This window comes from Musa acuminata, chromosome BXJ3-10 (assembly GCF_036884655.1).
Source record: "Musa acuminata AAA Group cultivar baxijiao chromosome BXJ3-10, Cavendish_Baxijiao_AAA, whole genome shotgun sequence".
Classification (NCBI taxonomy): Eukaryota; Viridiplantae; Streptophyta; class Magnoliopsida; order Zingiberales; family Musaceae; genus Musa; species Musa acuminata.
Genome location: NC_088358.1, coordinates 10,967,422 through 10,982,291, shown reverse-complemented (window position 1 = coordinate 10,982,291; position 14,870 = coordinate 10,967,422). Strand labels below are relative to the sequence as shown.

The window sequence follows — 14,870 nt, the reverse complement described above, 5'->3', positions numbered from 1 at the left end:
GAGAAACAGATCTTTGGATGAGCCATATATCCTCTAGGGGCACCGAATCCTACAAAGAGGCCCTCAAAGCTACTGAATCCATCGAACCTCCATCACTTGGTTTTCTCAAAACAAGTGATTTCCCTGGAACTCTCAGCCATCAGGTAGCCGTAATCAAGCAGCATAACGTTCAGATACAACTTCTGATACAAATTGCTGAAGACATAAAAGGAATACGGACAGAACTACAAACAATACGGGAATTGCAACAATCAAAGATAATACAATCCCAAGTAGTACCAGACGAACTTATTACCAAATTGACAAATCTCAACCTGGGTCCTTCAGAAAGGCCAAAAGAGACGAAAGGAAAAATCTTGGTTTTTAAGGATCCTATAAAGATCTTTCAGGAAGCAAAAGGATGACTTCCAGAACGCGAACCCAAGAGGTATCCACGTCAAATCCTCTTATAGAAGATCAGATCAGAAACTACAGGAGAAACCAGAGGAGAATATTCAACGCTAGAAGACGACTGGGACAACTAATTTCCAGAAACCCAAACCCAAACATACAAGTTCTGGAGCAACAAATAGACCCTCAGGCACAGCTACAATTATCCATGAGGGAAAGAGCTGCAATAGCACCAGCTGAAATACTGTATCACTCAAGGAGGGACGATGCTCACCACAGGGTTTACACGCATCGATCGGAAGAAGCTATGTTGGTCACCAATAACCAAGAAGACAGGGCCTTCATACAAGAACAAAGCTTTGACCAACTAATTAGGAGCGGGATGAGATATATTCATCTTGGAATCCTACAAACAAGGATTCAGACACTCCACAGGCAGGAAGAAGGGACACTAGCACTATTAGTGTTCCGGGACAACAGATGGGCTGATGATAGGTCCATCATTGCCACCATGGAAGTAGACTTGACCAGAGGAAGTCAACTGGTCTATGTTGTACCAGATACTATGATGACGGTAGGAGATTTTTACCGCAATATACAACTCTCTATACTAACCCGTGGATATGACACATGGCAGAATGGAGAAGCAAATCTATTAATTACCAGAGGAATGGTAGGGCGGCTTTCAAATACCCCGAATGTCGCCTTTGCTTATGAAATCTCAGGGGTGGTGGATTACCTAACAAGCCATGGCATAAGAGCTCTACCAGGTAGAAGTTATTCCACAACAGAAATCAGAGGGAGAGACTGGATGATTAGACCGACGCAAGTCTCAATCCCCATGCAACCTGCTGAGCTCAGGAGTAGGAACCTAATTGACGAAAGGATTTCGATCAGTTTTGATAATTATAAAGCAGCATCGACATCCAGTAGAATCCACTATAACACTGTGGATGATGAAACATTCAGTGACGAAGAAGAAATACGAAGCCACACAATAGCTGTCAATATTCAATTATCAAGTAGTAGTGAAGATGAAGCAGAAGAACTACGCGAAGGCCTGAATTCCTATTTCCAAGATACCCATATCTCAGAGAAAGAAGTAGAGATGCCATATCCTCGAAGGCCTCAGAGGGAATTAATTGCAGCAGGACTGGAAGAAGAACTAGTAATGGAATACCCCCAGTTAGCAAAATTATCTCATCAGGTATATTCATCCTCTGCTGTGTCAAATTACAGACCACCGGCGGACTCAACCATGGGACCAGTAAATTACCCTCCGGCTGTGAATATAGAATCCATAAGCCAAAGGCCAGAATATGAAGGGCATTCAAGACAACCAAGGTTCAAGGCAAAGAACTTTTCAGAAGCCTGGAACCCCCCTTCAGCCTTTCAGCAGCAGGGAGCAATATTTATAATCCCATCCCAATTGGGAATGTTTGATGAAGTATTTATGAGGTGGGAATCAATAACGAAGAACTTGGTATCTTCACAAGGATTTACAGATCCTCTAGCAAAAATGGAGTTTATTGAAAATTTGCTCGGGGAAGTTGAAAAATTAGCATGGATCCAATGGCGAATGACTTATCCAGAAGAATACCAACTACTTCTAGCCAATGGAGACGGAACGGGAGGAACACAAAATATCCTCTCACAACTAAGGACGATCTTCATACTAGAAGATCCATTCCAGGGATCCACAACAGCTCAAGAAGAAGCCTACAGAGACCTTGAAAGGTTATCCTGTACTAACCTCAAACATATTATTCAATTCTTAAATGATTATATGAGGTTGGCATCCAAAACAGGAAGGATGTTCTTGGGCCCTGAATTATCTGAAAAGCTATGGTCCAAAATGCCAGGGGAGCTAGGAAAGAGAATCAAAGAGGCATTTGAAGCAAAGTATAGGGGAAACACTATAGGAGTGATCCCGAGAATACTCTTCTCCTATAAATACTTAGAAGCTGAATGCAAAGATGCTTCATTTAGAAGAGCATTAAAGGACCTATCCTTTTGCAGTGAAATTCCTATCCCAGGATACTACAACAAACCTGAAAGAAAATATGGGGTAAGAAGATCAACGACCTATAAAGGTAAACCTCACTCATCCCACGCAAGGATTGAGAAGAGAAAGCACTTGATAAGAAATAAGAAATGTAAGTGTTATCTTTGTGGAGAAGAAGGGCATTTTGCAAGAGAGTGCCCAAATGACCGAAAGAATATCAAAAGAGTTGCTATATTTGAACAGTTGGATATTCCAGATGAATACGAAATACTATCTGTACAAGAAGGAGAAAACCAAAGCGACGCAATTTATTCAATTTCTGAAGGAGAAGACATAGAAGATCTACAGCATGGTATTCACTCCTTCACCCATAAAATTTTCGCTCTAATAGAAGATAGTAGAACTTGGTGGATAGGACCTAAAACAGGATACAGAGCAAGAATACAAGTTTCCCAAGAACAAGCGGAATGCAGACACATATGGGAAATCAACGCAGAACTACCGCCAGGATTGGAAGAATGCAAATGCTGCAAGAGAACGTCGCAAAGAAGGCATAGGAGACATTGTCCCTTATGCAAGATCACTTCGTGTGGAATGTGTAGCATATACTACTTTGACAAAAGGACCCCCGTCAGGATGGAGGAACCCCCAAGGTATGAACCTAGAAACTTGCTTCAAACACAGCAAGACTTTATTAATCATTGCGAAGCAGAAATAAGGAGGCTCAAAATGGCGGTTGAATTTGAACGACAAAAGGCCAAGGAGCTAGAAGAAATGCATATTCAATCTATAGCCATAGCTCAGGAAAACCTCCGTTTACAAAACAAAGTGGTAGAGCTAAAGGAAAAATATGACAAATTGGAAGGAGAAGTACTGGAAGTGGATCGGTTAAGGCTAGAGAAGGCCGATCTCCTGAGAGAAATACAAAGGCTTGGAAAAGGAAAAACTGAAGAAAGCGAAGAAGAAGAAGAAAATGAAGAGGCTCTTGTTCTCTTGGAGGAAGAAATGCAGAAAATCCTCTCTATGGGAACAAAGAAAACGGGAGGATCAAGAAGATCCAAGAATATGCTCTTCAACTTAAAGGTGCATATGAAAATTCTGAATATTCCCCCTTTTGAAGTTAATGCCATACTAGATACAGGTGCTACCACTTGTTGCATAGACGAGAAGGCTGTACCAAAAGCTGCAATAGAGGAAAACCCTTATGTGGTGCATTTCAGTGGGATCACCTCCAAAACGACCGTGAACAAAAAATTAAGGGGAGGCAAAATGACTATTGGGAACAACACTTTCAGGATTCCTTACACCTATGTGTTCTCAATGAAGCTTGGAGATGATATTCAAATGATAATAGGATGTAATTTTATAAGGGCAATGCAAGGAGGAGTTAGAATTGAAGGTAACACGGTTACGTTTTACAAAAACTTAACGACTATTAATACTTTGCCCTATATCTCAACAGCTGCAGCAATAGAAAACTAGATCTGGAAGAAGATGACTATATCCAAATCCAAGAGGCAGTATTTTACTCTGCAAGAGCTCAGCAAAGCAATGAAGATATAAGGGCCAAGTTTGGAAGCCTACTAGACCAGTTAAAGGCCCAAGGCTATATTGGAGAAGATCCCCTCAAACATTGGGAAAAGAACAAAATAACCTGCAGGTTGGAAATTAAAAATCAAGACTTCGTGGTGGAGGACAAACCCCTGAGACATTTAACACCACAAGCAAAGGAAGCCTTCTCAAGGCATGTGAAAGCACTACTGGAAATAGGGGTTATCAGACCAAGCAAAAGTAAGCACCGTACTACTGCTATAATTGTTAATTCAGGAACCACGGTGGACCCCATAACAGGAGCTGAAAGAAAGGGGAAGGAAAGGATGGTTTTTAATTACAAAAGGCTCAACGACATTACCGAAAAGGATCAATACAGCCTTCCTGGTATTAATACCATCCTTAAAAAGGTCAGCAATAGCAAAATATACTCAAAGTTTGACCTAAAATCAGGCTTTCACCAAGTTGCCATGCACCCTGATTCCATTGAATGGACTGCATTCTGGGTTCCTGAAGGACTATATGAATGGCTTGCAATGCCATTTGGTCTCAAAAATGCCCCTGCTATATTCCAAAGAAAAATGGATAGCTGCTTCAAAGGTACTGAACAATTCATTGCAGTATACATTGATGATATTCTTGTCTTCTTAGAAAACGAAAAGGAGCATGGGCAACACCTTACTAAAATGTTAGAAATATGCCAAGAAAACGGCCTTGTCTTAAGCCCAACGAAAATGAAAATTGCAGTAAAGGAAATTGAATTTCTTGGAGCCGTCTTGGGGAACTCCAAAATCAAGTTACAGTCCCATATTATTAAAAGAATCACAGAATATCAGGAAGAAGACCTTACTACCAAGAAAGGCCTCAGATCATGGCTTGGGATTCTAAACTATGCAAGAAGCTATATACCCAACCTGGGCAGGCTTCTAGGCCCATTATATTCAAAAACAAGCCTTACTGGCGAGAAAAGGCTGAATGAGCAAGATTGAAAATTAATCAGAAAGATTAAGAGCCTGGTACAAAATCTCCCTGATCTAGAGGTACCTCCTGAAGACTGTTTTATAATACTTGAAACAGACGGATGCATGGAAGGATGGGGAGGCATTTGCAAATGGAAAAAACAAAAATACGACCCCAGAAATACTGAGAAGGTATGTGCCTACGCCAGCGGAAAGTACAACCCAATCAAGTCCACTATAGACGCTGAGATGCATGCAGTCATGAAAACCCTGGAGGCATTGAAGATTTACTTTCTTGATAAAAAGGAAATTATAATCAGAACTGACTGTCAAGCAATAATAAGCTTTTTCAACAAGTCCACTCAGAACAAACCATCTAGAGTCCGATGGATGGCCTTTGTAGACTACATCACTGGAAGCGGCGTCGAAATCAAATTTGAGCACATCGAAGGAGATAGTAACATTCTAGCCGACTCTTTATCTCGACTAATAAATATTTTGGTTGCAGGATGGCCGAACGAATCATTACTCCTTCTCCTAGAAGCCACTCAGGAGGTTCAAGCCAAACCAAACCTCAGGGCCACTACACACCTGAATCAACTAATAAACCAGGCGACCTCCTCCTGCAATACCAACAAGAAATGGATAAGCTCAGAGCCAGGACACGTGGAGGACTCACATTTGATGAAATGGGACTATCTGAAAGAAGACTTGGGGCAATTCAAAAGAAAGCCTCCATACAAGCATGTGAAGCATTACAGCAATTCATGGACATCCACCTAATCAAGACTAAAGAATATCAAAGAAGGAGCGGTGGAAAAGACAACTGGTACAAGGACTGGTTACCAGTTGTCCTCCAGCAGCAACAACAACTGGAGAAGGCTCTATCTCTGGCAAAAGACGTCTCACAAAGGACAACTAGCTTTAGCCTTTAGAAGTCCTGCAACAGCTGGAGCATCTACTTTTCTTAGCCGCCAAGTAAAAACAAGTTACGTAGGGTAGAGCACCTATTCTTCTTAGCTGTCAAACGAGTTGAGCCCCGGGGAGCCGCTCTTGTGATGGCTTTGGTGTTGAACCTGGCATGAAGCCAACCACATGCACTGCTTGTGCAGGTGAAGGTCGAGTTGCCCCTTCAGTCACGGTGCTATCGATGCTGTTCAAACTATTCATAGCTTACTCTACCTGTGATGGCACGGGAGAATCCTCTACCTCATATAACATATGTGGAGGAGACAATTGAGTGAAAAAGACGAAGAGGATATGTCTGAAAGTCCTAGCCAAAGATCCTCTACCCCATGCAACACATGTGGAGGAGATAATCGAATGAAAAAGACAGAAGAGGATATATCTGAAAATCCCAACCAAAGTGCACTCTAGCAATCATCCAAGGGTTCGATTGAAGGGCGCGGGGAGAAGAGGTGGCACACTGGGAGACTGTTTTGTCTCCCTCGAAGTGCTTTCAGATCCTATGCTCATGAGGGATGTTAAGTAATGTATGCTCATGAGGGATGTGATAACGTGTCATATACTGAAACCATTTTCCGGATGACTATTAAGATTCCAACAGTAGACAGGGTGGTGAATCTGATAGCGGGGAAGGGAGCTCCAATCCTGGGGAAACCAGAGGCCCGGGAGATCAGCTTGTGAAGGTGCAGGTGGATGTCCCCAAGGAACTCAGCACCCATGAGAGGAAGCTGATTGAAGAGCTTGCAAGCCTTGGTAAAAGCCAAGTTGCGGGCAGCAGCTGTACATTGCTGGATCATTTTAGTTCTTAGATATTCTTTCGACACGTCTAAGATGTGGGACAGACGAGGATTAGGAATTTGAGCTCTAGCTTCAGGACTGTATAATTTGATGCTATTGCTTTATTTCTGCTGCTGCTTCTTGTTCTTGTTTCCAAGGAAATTAATATAATAAAGCTGTAGCATCTCAGGCGTATTTATTCTCACTGTATTACATCAACTATCCAAAACAAGTCCTCGATCAACATGCATAAAATTACATAACAGCATGTCATTTGCAGCCACTATCCCTTTTATCTCAATTGGCAATTTCTACACAGTACATCCAACACCTGAGAGTGTGAGGGATGCTTGTATACCAAAACAAGGCCATGGCTGATGCTGGTAATTGCCAATCAAGAACAGCTGAGATCATTTACGTGCTTGAGGCTGTCCTTTGTGGACGATCGAAGCTGCCATAGAGCGCAACCTATTTGTGATCTCCGTGAAGCTTGGCCTCTCCTGAGGTTCGGCCGACCAACACTGCTCCATCAATAATCTCCATTCGGAACCACAAAACTCAGGCACAGGAGGCCGCAATGTATTGCTCAGTATTCCACCTGGTATAGAATTGAACTATCATACACATGAACAAAAGTTCCATAAATAACGAGAAGTCCACAAGGAATACCAATAATGGCACCATAATGCAGGTCCGCATATGGCTCTTCTCCAGTTAAGATTTCCCACATCATGACGCCAAAGGAGAACACATCAACCTGCAACCTCAAAGGTAAGCAGAAACGATGAAGCATAACCACAATTGTATCAATGCTAGGCAGAGGTTTTCTTAACCTTCTCAGAAACAAGACTGTCATTGCCATATAAGAGCTCTGGAGCCATCCAAGGAAGTGTTCCCCTCATACCACCAGAGATCAGGGTTTTACATTTCACCTTGGACAAACCCAAGTCACCAACCTGCAGATTCACAGTTGGCTAATCAATTCACTGGCTCTGGAACTAGACAAGGACAAATAATGCAGGAATTAGAAGTGGATGACAACTAGTATCATTCAGAAAAACAATGACCAGAATATGTACTCTGCTTTCCAGAGATTAAATACAAGAAGCTCAACTCCAAAATGATGATAATTGTACACTTTAGTCTCACATCGGATGCGGGAAGAGACTCAAGTTGATTATGCATCTGTTACTACGAGAACTTGAGCTTATATATTTTATATTACATGGATATAGGATGGTAAAGTTAACTAGTAAGTTATTTCGTCAGGTTGAATGGTATCAAAACAAACTTAGCATTGGACACGGCGTGGGGACCAAGTACTATCCACAAATGGGATTGAAGGCACATCACAGCATAAACCTCATTCGGTGGGCTTCACGTGCACCATAATAGGTTTTCTTAATTTTGGATTGTCAAGCCTTAAGTGGAGGAGATTGTGACACAAGTTTAATATCATAAAATGGTCGACAAATTATGCAAACAAGGTCTATAATCAGAAACACTCATTTGTCTGGTTCCACATTCTCTCACTTTACCTGAGTGTAAGGAAATTGAGTTAAACAGAGGCAGAAACTTGAAATAAAATATGCTAGGATGTGTTTGGTATGATCCGGATATCAAGATCCATAAATGTTGAATCTAGTATTTTGATGATGAAACAAATTGATAAGTATTTATGTTTTAATCTGCGTTTTGAGTGGCGTAGGATGCTTCAATCAGGATGAGATAATTAAAGCAGGAAGAATCATGTTGTGCCGGAGGAAAACATGTCAGAAGATTGAACGTCGGGCCGAAGGATCGGTCAACGTATCGACAGAAGGCTTCGGGCAATGGATTCGGGCATCGGGCCAAGAAGAGCGGATATTGCGCTAAGGATATCGGAGTTGCAGAGTCAATTGGCCGATTGGGCAATAGGCCGCAAGAGAGGAAGATGCACCAAAGAATCAGACGAAGCGTGTATTAATTATCTAGATCGAAGTGTGTTTTACATGTGCAGGATTAACTATGATAGCAAGGCATGAAGCAAAATGAAGTCCCGGAGTCAAGGACGCGATTTCGTTGGGAGTTTGAGAGTTCATCGGAAGTCCGGACGTTCATCGGAAATTCTATCGGAACCAGCCGAGAAGTCTCGGAGCTTGCCAGAGAAGCTCGTCGAAACTCGCCAAGAAAATCGTCGTGAAGTCCAGGAGCTTGCCGGGAGTCTGCCGAAACATTGCCGAGAGATCATCGGAAGTTCGCCGGATGATCGCTAGAAGCTCGCCGAAAGAAACCAAGACATAGGGATTTGTTTAGCTTAGCAAATGTCTTAGGAATCGTAGTTAGCACGTAATTAGATTTGGATTTGGGCCAACTCAATTAGGGGCCAGCTAGGCCCATGTAAAGACTGTGTTAGGCCCAATGAGAGGCCCAAACAATGCCCCAAGAAGTGGCACCGTCGTGGCACAGTCTTTGAGACTTGTGTTAGGCGGTGGTACCGCCAGTCTGGGCGGTTGTACAGCCCCTGGCAGGGTGCTAGGCGGTGGTACCACTAGTCTGGGCGGTGGTACCGCCCATCACAGCATCCTAGGCGATGGTACCGCCAGACTGGGCGGTGATACTAGCGGTGGTACCGCCCAGCGCAGGCGGTGGTACAGCCCATGCCCGGGAAACCTGGGATGAGATGTTTTTAGGCTCAAAGTTTGAATCAACTTGAAGCCTATAAATACCCCTCTCATCCCTGGTTAAATGGCACAAGTATTGAGAATAAAAAAGTATAGAAATGCTGCTGCAATCTTGTGTGAACTCCTCTCAAAGTTCTTAGTGTTAGAATAGTTTGAGAGAGGAGTGAGTGGGGGTGTAAGGGTTATCTCTTAAACCCGGTAAAAGGAGAATCGAGTTGTAAAAGGTGATTGGTCTTTGCCTATTGAAGGAAGACCGATAGTGGATGCCGGTGGCCTCGACGGAAGAGGAATCGACAAAGTGGATGTAGGTCACGACGACCGAACCACTATAAAATTGGCGTGTTCTCTGGTTTGCATTTACTTCCCGCTATTTACATATTACAAACTGAATCTTTACTTGCCTACTGTATTCACTTCATAAACGTACTGTCACGACCTTAGCTGGAATTGCCTAAGGCGTGAGGCACCCTTGCGGCCAAAGACGCGAACTTAGCTTGCGTTGCCTAAGTCGCGCTTCGCCCTTGCGTCTCAACTGGCTTCAGTTCGGGGAAGCTTTCGCCACTTCACCAAGTACTCAGTCTGCTCAGCTCCGTTGGGTAGCTTTATCTTACGGTCCGCCAGAATGGTTTACACTCGCTTCTCGTAGGAGGCTGTGATGGGAGGTAGCCGAGTTGGAACACTTCGGGAAGCATCTCGCGGATCCGAGTGGTAGGCTTTTAGATTGCTGGCGTGAAGAACGTTGTGAATTTTAAACCACGCCAACAGCTGCAACTTGTAAGAGACGTTGCCTACCCTGCTGATAATTGGGAAGGGTCCTTCATACTTGCGCATCAATCCTTTGTGGACTCTGTTCCTAAAGAATTGGAGTGCTGCTGGTTGGAGCTTTACCAACACCAAATCGCCAACTTTGAACTCTTGCGGTCGCCTTCCCAAGTCTGCCCACTTCTTCATCCTTTTTGCCGCCTTCTCCAAGTAAGCCCACGCAATATCGGCATTTCGATGCCACTCCTTTGCGAAATGATAGGCTGATGGACTACTCCCAGTATACCCAATTGCCATGGTGTGCGGAGTCGACGGTTGTTGTCCTGTGATAATCTCGAAGGGGCTCTTGTTGGATGCAGAGCTCCGCTGCAAGTTGTAGGAGAATTGGGCAATCTCCAACAGCTTCACCCAATCTCGTTAATTAGCACTCACGTAGTGTCAAAGATATTGCTCCAAGAGCGAGTTTATCCTTTCAGTCTGGCCATCCGTCTGGGGGTGGAGGCTTGTAGAGAAGTATAACTTCGACCCCAACAATTTGAACAGCTCGATCCAGAATCGTCCTAGGAACCGAGCGTCTCGATCGCTAATGATATTGTGCGGGACTCCCCAATACTTCACTACATTCTTCATCATCAGCTTGGCCGCCTCCTCTGCTGAACAGTGTAGGGGAGCAGCAATGAAAGTTGCATACTTTGAAAACCGATCGACCACCACGAGTATCGATCCGAGTCCCCCTACAAGTGGCAAGCTTGATATGAAGTCCAAGGAAATGCTCTCCCACGGCCTTTCTGGTACGGGCAACGGCTCCAAAAGTCCCACCGGCTTCCGCTGCTCCACCTTGTCTTGTTGGCAAGTAAGGCATGTTCGAACATATTCTTCCATATCAATCCCCATTTTCGGCCAGTAAAAGGCCCTCTCCACGAGAGCCAATGTTCTGTGAATGCCTGGGTGTCCAGCCCAAAGGGAATCGTGACACTCTTTTAAGAGCTCACGCCTTAAATTGTCCACTCGGGGAACATAAACCCTATTCCCTTTTGTGTAAACAAGTCTCTCCTGGACACAAAATCGTCGTGCCTTACCTTCTTTGATGAGCTGAATCAGGATAACTGCTTGGGGATCACTATACAGTCCATCCCTGATTCAGGAAAGGAAGTTGGAGTGCAACTGACTTGCTTGGCCTCTGCCCTCCAGTTGTACAGCATTCACGCATTCCACTTTCCGACTCAGCGCATCGGCCACGACATTCGCCTTCCCGGGCTTGTACTCCATTGCCATATCAAATTCAGCCAAGAAGTCCTGCCATCGCGCTTGCTTTGGGGAGAGCTTCTTCTGAGTTTGGAAATAGCTAAGGGCGATGTTGTCCGTCCTCAGCACAAATCGCGACCCGAGGAGGTAGTGTCGCCAAACTCGTAGACAGTGGATCACTGCTGTCATCTCCTTCTCATGCACTGGATACCGCCGCTCGGTCTCGTTGAGTTTGCGGCTCTCGTAGGCCACCGGATGACCCTCTTGCATGAGTACCCCCCCAATAGCGAAGTCCGAAACATCTGTATAGACTTCAAAGGGCTCTCCATAGTTCGGCAATTTGAGCACCGGTTCTTCCAGAACAGCAGCCTTCAGATCTTGGAATGCTATCTCACATTTGTCCGACCACTTCCAAGGCTGCTCCTTCAGCAACTCCGTCAGTGGGGTTGCCCGCTTCGAATATCCCGCTATGAAGCGTCGATAGTAATTGACGAAACCAAGGAAGGATCTCAACTCTGACACCTTCTTTGGAGTTCGCCATTCCGCAACTGCTTGCACCTTCGACTTATCCATCGAATGGAGCCATCACTAATTCGATGCCCCAAGAATAAGATCTCAGTTTGAGCAAAGTAGCATTTCTCCCTTTTCACGAACAAAGTGTTCTCCCTAAGAACCTTGAAAATCGTCCGAAGGTGCTTGACGTGCTCCTCGAGCGTTTGACTGTAGACGACGATATCGTCCAGGTAGACGACCACGAACTTATCCAAATACTCCTTGAATAGCTGGTTCATGAGAGTACAGAATGTGGCCAGAGCATTGGTTAAGCCGAAAGGCATCACCAAGAACTCAAACGCTCCATACCTGGTCACACAGGTAGTCTTCGCTTCGTCGCCTTCAGCAATGCGCACCTGCCAATACCCCGACCGAAGGTCGAGTTTTGAGAAATACTTAGTCTTGCCCAATTGGTCGAACAAGTCCGCGATGAGCGGGATGGGATACTTGTTCTTCACTGTTACTTTGTTGAGGGCTCGGTAGTCGACGCATAATCGGAGGCTCCCATCTTGTTTCTTCTGGAAGAGAACTGGAGCTCCGAAAGGTGCTTTAGAGCTGCGGATGAGACCACCGCTTAGCAGTTCACCTAACTGCTTCCTGAGTTCTGCCAACTCTAGCGGGGGCATGCGGTAGGGTGGTCTCGCTGGAGGCTTTACTCCTGGCTCCAGCTCGATGCTGTGATCCACGCCTCTGCGTGGTGGAAGAGTCTTCGGCAACTCGGGTGGCATAACATCTTTGAACTCTTTTAGGACGTTCGCCACCACAGCAGGTTCTTGAATGGCCCCCTCGTTGAGTGGCTCTAGCTTCATAGCAGCCACGAATGTCAATTCGTCTTTTCGCACCCCTTTCTTCAGTTATAATGCCGAAATGTGTTGGGGCTCCTTAGTTCCTCTCCGAGAGACGAGAACCACGCAGGGGTCATCGCCTCCCATCATACATAGGGAGTTCAAGAACGACATCGGCACCAATTTCGCCGCGTGCATAAACTCCATTCCAAGAATCACTTGGAAGTCGTCCAGTGGTACGGCCATCATGTTGGTGTTTCCACTCCAAGTCCTGATTTTGATAAGAACTCCCTTCGCCAACCCGGAGATTCGCCTGGCCTCCGACTTCACCGCCTTCATTCAGCTTGGGCTCTTCTCCAAGATCAACCCAAGTCGCTGTGCTTCACGATCGGCTATAAAGTTGTGGGTAGCGCCCGTGTCCACCATTGCACGGGTCGTTTGGCCATTTAGCTTGATGTCCACATACATCAGCTCACTACTTCCTGCTTTTTGTGCCTATGTCTTCATGTTCTCCCCCACTTGACCCCGCATAGCGTTCAACAAACGCATTGCTCTCATTCGGGGTCCTTGCGACTCCTCGTCGTCGCTGCTGGATTCAGAACTGCTTGAACTAAGAGCAACAGCTTTGCCCTTGTCCGATCGGGGGGGGGGGGGGGGTGGATGGAAGCCGTCAAAGCATTGAGTGCCTGTTTTTGTGGGCACTCCCGTACCATGTGCGGTCCTTCGCACAAGAATCATCCTCCAGGTTTTAAGGCCTTGCCTTTCGGGTTTGGCCCTTTGTGGGAGCTCTTCTTCTTTTGTTCGCCCCCGAGCTCCTTCCCTCGAGAATGTTTTGGAGGGCGATTGCCTGAAGATTGTTTCCTTCTTGCTGGGTCTTCAGAGGAAACAAAGTCGGTGAGCCTTTCTGCAGCAGCTATTGCCCCGACCACATCGGTAACATTCCTTCGATTTAGCTCCTATTGAGCCCATGGTTTCAAACCATCAAGGAAGCTGAACAACTTGTCCTTCTCGGACATGTCCTGTATGTCCAGCATTAGTGCAGAAAATTGTTTCACATAGTCTCGGATGGTGGTATTTTGGCGGAGTTGTCTCAACTTCCTTCTTGCGACGAACTCTGTGTTCTTCGGTAGGAACTGAGTTCTCAACTCCCGCTTCAAGTCCTCCCATGTGTCGACTCAACACCGACCTTGTTGGATCTCCTCCCAACGAGTTCGCCACCAAAGTTTCGCATCTCCGTTCAGATACATTGTTGCTATAGAAACTTTGGTATCTTCAGAATCGGGCCTCGTAGCTCGGAAGTATTGCTCCATGTCGAACAGAAAGTTCTCGAGCTCTTTAGCATCTCTGGCCCCTCCATATCCATGAGGCTCAAGTGCCCTCAAATTTTGTGGGGTGTAACGCGGGTGTTGCCTCCTCCCGCATTTAGTGTTCTTGTGAGCATGGCCACCTTTGCAGTGAGTTCCGCCACAACATCCTGTAAGTGTTGCACGGAGTCTTTGGTGTCGTCAGACAGTCGGTCGACTAGGGCAAGCAAAATGACCCAAAACCAAGAGAAAACATGCTGTCAAGCAGCTGTACATGCAGGTGTGAGCGACGAACGATTCGTTGAACGGAGTTGTTGCAGGTGCGCGACGACCGTTCGTGACAGTACGCTTTTAAAGTTAAGTTTCCGAAATCGGTTTTCATCAGAATCGGTTTTAATCGAAACGAAAAGTTTTGAAGACGTTATTTTACCGCTACACTAATTCACCCCCCCCCCCCCCCCCCCCCCCTCCTTTCCTTCTCTTAATGTCGACCTCGTTCCTAACAATTGGTATCAGAGCCTCATTATTTCTCACTTGGTTTAACACCCAAGAGAAATGGCTCTTTTCGGCTTTCAAGAGGGTCACTCTCTCATTCGTCCTCCCTTTTTCAATGGGACGGACTACACTTAATGGAAAACTCGAATGAGAGTTTTCTTGCTTTCATTAAATCTCGATTTATGGAACATAATCGAATTTGGTTTTCGAAGGTCTTCTCTTCCAATGAACCATTGGAATAATTTGGAGAAGACTTTTTCCTTAAATGCTAGAGCTATGAACGCTCTATTTTGCGCTTTGGATAAAACTGAGTTTAATCGAATTTCTATGTGCGAATCGACTTTTGACATATGGCACGCTCTCGAAATCACACACGAAGGCACTAATGGAGTAAAAGATTCGAAGATTAATTTTTT

At 45.2% G+C, this 14,870-nt stretch overlaps 1 protein-coding gene across 1 annotated transcript in view; it reads right to left on the bottom strand.

Moving 5' to 3' along the window:
• Nucleotides 1-6,810: 6,810 nt before the first annotated feature.
• Nucleotides 6,811-14,870, bottom strand: part of LOC103999820 (uncharacterized) — a 31,236-nt gene continuing 23,176 nt past the window's right edge. Inside the window, exons 7-9 of the mRNA XM_009421687.3 lie at nt 7,482-7,604; nt 7,318-7,405; nt 6,811-7,246 (exon numbers count right to left, since the gene is read on the bottom strand). Of these exons, the coding sequence (XP_009419962.2) occupies nt 7,059-7,246; nt 7,318-7,405; nt 7,482-7,604 (399 nt within the window). The 3' untranslated portion in view covers nt 6,811-7,058. The remainder of the gene's footprint in view (nt 7,247-7,317; nt 7,406-7,481; nt 7,605-14,870) is intronic.